General features: G+C 49.2%; 1 protein-coding gene across 1 annotated transcript in view; it reads right to left on the reverse strand.

Moving 5' to 3' along the window:
• The window catches only part of Sergef (secretion regulating guanine nucleotide exchange factor), a 228,881-nt gene extending 228,578 nt beyond the window's left edge, over positions 1-303 (reverse strand). The window contains 1 exon segment of the mRNA XM_045146373.1: positions 228-303. Coding sequence (XP_045002308.1) covers positions 228-287 — 60 coding nt within the window. The 5' untranslated portion in view covers positions 288-303.
• Positions 304-8,869: the final 8,566 nt, after the last annotated feature.

The raw sequence follows: 8,869 nt of genomic DNA on the forward strand, positions 1-8,869 counted from the left end.
GCCCCCGCCCCCGGCTGCGATCCCAGCACAGCTCACAGGCCCCTAAGACACCCCGGAACCCGGCTCCTCCGCGCCCGCTCCTCCCGCCTCCAGCCCAGGATCCTCCAACCCAGAGAGCCCGGCTTGGCCGCGGCCTCGCAGTCCCCGCGCCGCCCCCGCCGAGGCCGGGGCTCCCGGGTCTCCGCGCCCCGGAGCCGCCGTCAGGGCCCAGGGGCGGAGCCACGTACCCAGGCGAAGAGCGCGGCGGCGGCGGGGACGGCCTCCCGGGCGCGCGGAGGGCGCTCCATGCTCTCGCGCCCGCTCCGCCCGCGCTTCCGGAAGGGGTTGCCCGGCGCGGGTCTCCGGAGCGGGGCGGGGCCACGGGGACAGGGGCGGGGCTGCGACGGTGACTGGACCCGGGACCCGAGACCCGAGGCGGGGCTGAGCGGGCGAGGGGCGGGGTCGGGCTTGGGGCACTCGGGGCGGGGCTGAGCGGGCGAGGGGCGGGGACGGGCTCCGGGGACCCGGGGCGGGCTGAGCGGGCGAGGGGCGGGGACGGGCTCCGGGGACCCGGGGCGGGCTGAGTGGGCGAGGGGCGGGGTCACGGAGAGTGGGTGGGCAAAGCTGGGACGGGGCGGGTGGAGGGTGGAGGAGCCGTGGGGTAACCGGCGCTGGGCGTCAGAGCTGCTGGGGTTTGGCGGCTCTTTGGGAGCCTCTCCCTGAGCTCGCACTCCTATTTTTAGCAGCCGTTCCGCCCGAGGGAACTACCCTTAATCGTAAAGAAAGCTCCTCGTCAGCGAGCAGGGAAGGGCCGCGGTCACCCCTGGGTGAGGGGTGCGAAGGGCGTCCTGGCCGGCCTAGGCGCGTCTGCGCATCACCTGCGGGGCGCGGGCGTCGCCGTGGCGTCCTCTCCGCCAGGCCGTGCTGAGCCAGGGCTGGTTCAGGCTTCCCCTCCCGGGCAGCCTCCGCACCCGCCCTGCTCCTGCGCGGCCTGCCCTAAATTTGGTCGTCAGTAAGGAGAATTTTCACCCAATAGAGATTCTTCAAATAATACGGCTTTTATCAACGCCGTCGTGCCTCTGGTGGGAGTCAGCTAGTACCCTGTGTCCGTGCATACTGGCCTGGAATGGAAAGGAAATTTGAGCCCGGGCCGGGGGAAGGGTCCCTCTGCGCACACGGACCCCGCAGGTCCTCACGCCCGAGCGTGGCTGGGAGCCCACACTGGGCAATGTCCCAGGTGAGCAGCTGCCCAGTCCTGCCCGGTTCGCGCACTCCACACGCTCCGCCGGTGCTGCAACCTGCTGGACCACTTGGGGACAGCCAATGGCCTTTTCCTCCGGCCTGGGGCATCTTGAGATCGCGGGTGACGTTGCTAAGAGGCGAAATTCAGCCAGGAGGAGATCTTGATCTGAGCGCTCTGCGCCTGCTTACTAGGAGGCTGCTGCTGCTCTTCTGACCGCTCCTGTCAAGATGTAACAAGGGGGTCCCTTCTCCCCGTTTTAGCTGAGTCCCCAAGGCAATAGATGCCAGTAACGCCGACGTTTTAAAGTAAGGAGGAAGACAGCTGAAGCGGAACTTGCAAAGTAGGTGTCTATAAACAGGTGAGCGACTTACCGTCTAAGGAGATTAGCAAGGCTAAGGGGGGATTCTTTTTTTTTTTAATTTATTTGAGAGCGACAGACACAGAGAGAAAGACAGATAGAGGGAGAGAGAGAGGGAATGGGCGCGCCAGGGCTTCCAGCCTCTGCAAACGAACTCCAGACGCGTGCGCCCCCTTGTGCATCTGGCTAACGTGGGACCTGGGGAACCGAGCCTCGAACCGGGGTCCTTAGGCTTCACAGGCAAGCGCTTAACCGCTAAGCCATCTCTCCAGCCCCTAAGGGGGGGGGGGATTCTAACAGGATATTTAGCCACCGTTGTCAGAGTGGTGGGAATCCTGCTCACCTCGTGTGTAAGGAAAGATGCTTCAACAAGACCAGAAACCCTTCAGATGGGGCGCTGTTCAGGGCGTGCTGAGAAATCCAGTAACAGCTGGGATAACTGAACAGAGAGAACGTGACGCTCTGGGAAAGTCCTTCTGGCCCAGTTCTCCAAGATAAAAACTAGCCTGAGGATGTTCCATGAATGAGCATGAGCAAGTAAAGCAGGGGTGACCTCAGGCCGTGTGGGGGAATCAGGCGGAAGGAAAGGACATGGAGGGGTACTCGCTAGACTCCCAGAGCCCGATGAATCAACAGCTCAGAGAAACATCAACATGAAGAAATCCTGAAAAGCCAGAACAGAAGGCCTTCCAAAACACCCAAGACAGCGGGTTAGCAGGAGCTACTTAGTGACGACAGAAAGCAGGGACTTGCAGCACCATCAGGCCAGCTTCCCAGCTTCTTGCCCGTCCCCACTGTCTCCTCCGTCCTAGCGGAGTCCGCGCACTCCGGTGAGTGAGAATGCGAAAGCAAAGAAAACCTAAGCTGATGAACACTCTGCTCGATTCTAGAGAAGGAGAAAGGCGTCGGGGCTGGGAGACAGCTCAGTTGATAAATGCTAACCTTGTAAGCAGAGGACCTGAATTTGAGCCCCCAGAACCCATGTTTAAAAGCTGGACATGAGCCGGGAATGGTGGTGCAAGCCTTTAGTCCCAGCCCTCGGGAAGCAGAGGTAGGAAGATCGCTGTGAGTTTGGGGCCACCCTGAGACTACATAGTTAATTCCAGGCCACCCTGGGCCAGAGTGAGACCCTACCTCGAGGGAAAAAAAAAAAAAAGCTGGACTTGGCATGTGCTTTTAACACCAGCACTAGAGAGGAGAGGATAGCAGGTCCCTGGGGCTCACCTAGGTGTTGAACTCCAGTGCAATTTAAGACCCTGTGTTAAAAGAAAAAGAAAACAGCACTTGGAAGGCAAAGGTAGGAGGAACACTGAGTTTGAGGCCACCCTGACACTGCATAGTGAATTGCAGGTCAGCCAGGGCTACCTCAAAAAGTGTGGGGGGGGGGGCTGGAGGGATGGCTTAGTGGTTAAGGTGCTTGTCTGTAAAGCCAAAGGACCCAGGTTCGATTCCCCATGTAAGCCAGATGCACAAGGTGGCACATGCATATGGAGTTCATTTGCAATGGCTGGAGACCCTGGTGCACCCATTCTCTCTGACTCTGTCTCTCAAATACATAAGTTAAATTAAAAGAAAGGGGGGAAAAAAGCTGGATGGCACCTGAGGAAAAACAAACACACACACACACACACACACACACACACACACAAAAGAAAAAGCAGCTCTAGCCTTAAAATCTGATGTTGTAAATTACACAGGATGGGATGTTGTGGTGCTTGAGATGGAACCCTGGACCTTAGCACACCTTGAGTAAATAGCACATCCACAGCTCAGGACTGGGCCTCTAAAAATACACAAGAAGGTGTGGGGGTGTGGGGGTTAGAAAACTAAAGAAGGTCTTAAAGTCAAGGCAGAGGCCTGAGATTTCATCCAAAGGAGCAAACTGTGTGCATGCGCATCACTGCTAGCTCAGCCTGGCTGAGTAATGGCCACCATTCCAGGCTCAGCGGAAGTTCTTTTTATTTTCCTGCATATTTTGGCTTTTAGAGGGAAGGTCTCGCTGTAGCCCAGGCTGACCTGGAATTCACTATGTAATCTCAGGGTGACCTAGAACTCAGGGCAATCTCCCTACCTCTACCTCCTGAGTGCTGGGTTTAAAAACGTGCGCCACCACGCCCAGCTCAGCTGAAGTTCTTGAATGGCAGTAGGTCTCAGCTGCCGGATGCTGACACTCCGAGATGTCTACCGCCCCATGAGAGCAAAGTATAAAGTACTTGCCACATAAACTTACAGTTTTAATTTTGATTTATTTATTATTTGACAGAGATAATGAGTAGAAGAGAAAAAAATGGGAGTGCCGGGGCCTCTAGTCACTGCAAATGAACTCCAGACACATATGCCACCTTGTGCATCTGGCCTTACATGGGCACTGGGGAATTGAACCTGGGTCGTAGGCTTTGCAGGCAAATGCCTTAAACCATTGAGCCATCTCTCCAGCCCTAGACTACATTTTTATACTAAACAAGTTTGGAGATGTTTTCCAGTTGATCCTGCCAGTTCTTCTTGTTTAAGTATTGTTAGGATCATTATTTTGTAGATGAAAAAAAAAAATAAAACAGACTCAAAGAAGTTAAATGGAATACCAAGGTCAGGTTCTGTGTTTGTCAGAGGAAGATCAGCTGACAACTGACCAATTCTCTGAACCGCAAAGGCTGACAGAGAATACTGTGGAAAACTACTTTCAGTCACTGGAGAGCTATCAAAGCAACAAAAACTGGAAGAGCCATGATATGGAAGAGGAGAAATTATACTTGGCACTACTTTTCTTCTTGAAACACTGTATAATTAGCATGCAATGTCTTGGAAGAATCTAAGCTAAGAAACTGGGTTGGAAGCAGATGCTGAGAAACAGGGAAATAATTTTTATTTATTTATTTATTTATTTATTTTGGTTTTTTGAGGTAGGGTCTCTCTCTCTCTGGCCCAGGCTGACCTGGAATTCACTATGTAGTCTCAAGGTGACCTCGAACTCATGGTGATCCTTCTACTTCTTCCTTCCAAGTGCTGGGATTAAAGGCATGTATCACCACGCCTGGCCTTAGAGCAGTTACTTTTTTAAAATGTATATTTTTGTTCATTTGTAAGCCAAAGAGGTAGACAGAGGAAGAGAGAATAGTCACACCAGGGCTTCCAGCCACTGCAAATGAACTTCAGATGCATGCACCACCTTGTGCATCTGGCATTTATGTGGGTACTGAGGAAACGAACCCTGTTAGGCTTTGCAGGCAAGTCCCTTAACCACTGAGCGGCCACTCGTGCCCCAGAGCAGTAACTTTAGTGGTTAGCATACCTGGGGCAACAGGGTAGTGAGGTTGAAGGAGGAGACAAAAGTAGAAGCCGAGGACCCCTGGAACACATTTAGCTTTTGGTGGGGTTTGTTCCCAAAGAGCTAAGAAGTGAGCTGGAAGTAGATTAGCCCTAAGACTGCGGCTTACTTCTCCTAACTGGACTGTGGTGGTTTGAATGTAAAATGCATGCCCCCAACAGGTGCCTGTGTTCCAGTACTGAATCCCCAGATGGTGGTGGCACTGTTTTCTTTTAATATTATTTATTTATTTATTTATTTACTTGACAGAGAAAGAGGGATGGAGAGAGGGAGGGAGAGGATGGACGCGCCAGGGCCTCCAGCCACTGTAAACTAACTCCAGACGCGTGCGTCCCCTTGTACATCTGGCTAACGTGGGTCCTGGGGAATTGAACCTGGGTCCTTTGGCTTTGCAGGCAAACACCTTAGCCACTAAGCCACCCCTGCAGCCATGGTGGCACTGTTTTGGGAAGGTTGTGGAGCCTCTAGGAGGTGGAGCTTTGCTGCAGAATGTGTGTGACCGAGGGCAGGCGTTGCGGTTATGCGCTCCAGCCCCACTTGATGTTTTTGTCTCTGCCTCCTGTGCTACCCTGTGACACTGGCTCTCCTGTTCTGCCACGCTTCCCCACCCCATGGACTGAACCTCTGGAACTGTAAACTCTCTTAACTTGCTTCTGGTCAGGTATTGGTTTAAATAAGAAGTAGCCAATATGTGGGCTAAGAAGACCTTGAAGCTTTAATGCGTTTACTACCTACTACAAGCAAAAGTTCATCCCCTCTGGAGAGAGATCCAGTCACCCAGAAACTGTGGGGGAACCCTGATTAGAATACTTATCACTAATGGTTCTTTACCTGTAGGAAATAAGCCTGCTTCTTACAAAGCCCTCTTGGGGCATGGTTTTCTGTAGGAACCTGAGGCGGCACACTTCATGGTCAGACAAGGAACATGAAATTGAAGCCTTCCCGAGAGCCCTGGGAGGGTGGCTGTGTTGCAGGTGTGCTGGCTTTATTGTATCTCACCCTCGTAGACTTTCTACAAAGTGCAGTGAAGGGGTTGTTTTACTCTTTTACTTTTCTAATGTTTTTGTTAACATAAGAAGACATGGACTTCATAATGGCATATCATTACACTTTATTCTAATCCATTCCCTTCCCCATCTAATTTTTATTTATTTATTTTTTTTGTTTTTTGAGGTAGGGTCTCACTCTAGCCCAGGCTGACCTGGAATTCACTCTGTAGTCTCAGGGTGGCCTTGAACTCACAGAGATCCTCCTACTTCTGTCTCCCCAGTGCTGGGATTAAAAGCACGCACCACCGCAACTAGCTTTTTAAAAAATATATTTTATTTATTTATTTGAGAGAGAGAGAGAATGGGCATGTCAGGGCCTCCAGCCACTGCAAAGGAACTCCAGGTGAATGCAACCCCTTGTGCATCTGGCTTATGTGACTCCTGGAGAGTTAAACCGTATCCTTTGGCTTTGCAGGCAAATGCCTTAACTGCTAAGCGATCTCTCCAGCCACATTATAATTTTAGAATAAAATTTCTAACATAAATTTCAATCTGTTTTAATGTGTTGGACAAAATATACACATTTTAAGAGCATGAATTTTGTGTTTATTATTTACTCAAATAACAACTTTCAAATTATAAATGTACTTGCATGGTGGGTCAAAGACTAGACTGAATGAGACCAGTTACCTTACCCTCTTCTAGACAGTGATGTACGGCCTCTTTCTCCTGCTTTCTCCAGTTTAGAAGCCAGTTAAATCTTACCAGTAACTCTGTGTATTTTGCTGTATTGTTAGTACTTACTTAACTCCAAATGACAAATATGAGATTAGAAATGTAAGCATTTAAAAGGTCAACACTTGGGCTGCAGAGACTGTTCAGTGGTTAAGGTGCTTGTGTGCCCCAGGACCCACATGAGCCACATGCATAATATGTCAAATGTGTCTGCAGCTCATTTGCAGCAGCTGGGCACCTTGGCAACCCATTATCTCCCTCTGTCTCTCTTCTATCTCTCTCTGCTTACAAATAAATACAAATATTTTTTAAAAATTCAAAACTATACTGCTGTGTCTTTGAGTAGTGACTCCTATAAAGAATTAACAATCATGCTTTCTGTTCAATTCTATTCTCATGACTGAGTAATTATTAACATATTCCTCAATGTTTTCAAGACATCTATTTAAAATGCATTAAAATTCCAAGACTCTCAGGACCCTTGATTTGCAAGATATCACAAATCCAGAGATTACAGGAACTGAAATCCATCATTAAATATTTCTATTGTCGCAAAGTTATGAATTATAGACTTCTAACCTTTAATATTTTATTTAACATGATTTAGTCAGAGTGGTTTTTAAAGATAATATTTGAAAATTCACTAAATGTGATTCTCCACCATGATCAAATTTTATGAAAACAGCCAGAAACAGTACACAAAATTTTCTATTTGATATATATTATGATTTCTTCACAAAGTATTTACTTGCAACCAACTATACAAGAAATTAGTTTATCAGTATGTCAAATGATTTCAGATTAGCTAACACATCTATTTACTATCACATGAATGCACAGTAGCTGTTAGCTCTTAAAATATGTTATATCAAGACCTGTGAGGAATATTCTTTCAAATTCTATTTTCTTGTATTGAAGATGAAATATAATATTCAAAGCTTTTTATAATGTCTTTTGAAGTCTTTACCTGATTAAAAACTTTATTACTGTGCCAGAGAGATGGTACTGGGACAGCGGTGTAGGACGTTCAGCACTCGGGATGCGGAAGCAGGAGGATCACACGGAATTGGAGGCCAGCCTAAGACTGCATACTGAATTCCAGGTCAGCCTGGACTAGAGGGAGACACTACCTTGAAAAACCTAAAATATTTTTAATAAAGAAAAAGAAGAACTGAAGTCTTGGCCATGAAAGACAGTCCCCATGAAGGAATGGCAAAAAAGAAAAGAAACCAAAGACAGAAATCTACAGTACATCTTCACATGGTGGGTTGGGGAGGAAGGAAAAATTCAGAGGTTCAACCTGACCGGGGAGACCAAGTTCACCCAAAGACCATGTGTGAAAGGCCTAGTCCCTAGCTTGGTATGTTGACACAGAAATGGAGGGGGGCCTAATGGGAAATCTTTCAGCCCCTCCCCCCTCTTATCCCTCCTCCCTGTGAAGCAAATGGTTTTGCTCTACCACACACCCCCTCGATGACGGTTTCCCTCAGCACAGGCCTAAACCACAGGGTCAACTGCCCATGGACTGAAACATCCAAAACTGTGAGCCAAAATCAATTATCTCAGGTGTCTGTGACTGTGGTGAAAAGCTTACACCGATGCACACCCATCACAAGTGCACCAATCCCTGCAACCCTCATACACTTACAGACTCGAACCTAAACTGCTCTTCTTGATCGGACACCGCATTTCTCCCCACTCACGCCCCCTTTGCCTTCTCACTTATGCTTTCACATGATACCTTGGAAATAGAGTTGATTCCAGAACTTTGACTTCCTCTCGTCTGCCTCAGTTTACCTCTCTTTGACAACACTGCCTCCTGCTTGCCTGAGGACAATGCCATCACGAGACCTAGGACTGGGTTTGAGCGCAAGGTTTGCAAGTGGCACACCACTGAGCCCCCAAGCTGCAGAGGAGGACAGTAACCATGGTGCAAAGTCACAAGTGTGTCAAAGAGGAAGGCCACTGGAGAGAAAGAAGTCTTTACAGGACTTAAAAAATGCTGGTCTTAAGAATCATGCCCTATGCTGGCTGATAATTCCCAGGGCCATAATTGGGTTTTCACACACACAGTGAGCTGTTGGCCAGAGAGACATGAGGTCCCCAAAATAACACGAGTTATTACCAAAACACTTGGCGACCTGCAAGACCTAAAAGGTAAGTAAGTCCCTATTGCTGAAGATACTATAGCCTGCAGCCACAGGACATCAAGTGATCATGTTGGAACTGAGAGGGAATCT

This window comes from Jaculus jaculus, chromosome 3 (genome assembly GCF_020740685.1).
Source record: "Jaculus jaculus isolate mJacJac1 chromosome 3, mJacJac1.mat.Y.cur, whole genome shotgun sequence".
NCBI classification, from domain to species: Eukaryota; Metazoa; Chordata; class Mammalia; order Rodentia; family Dipodidae; genus Jaculus; species Jaculus jaculus.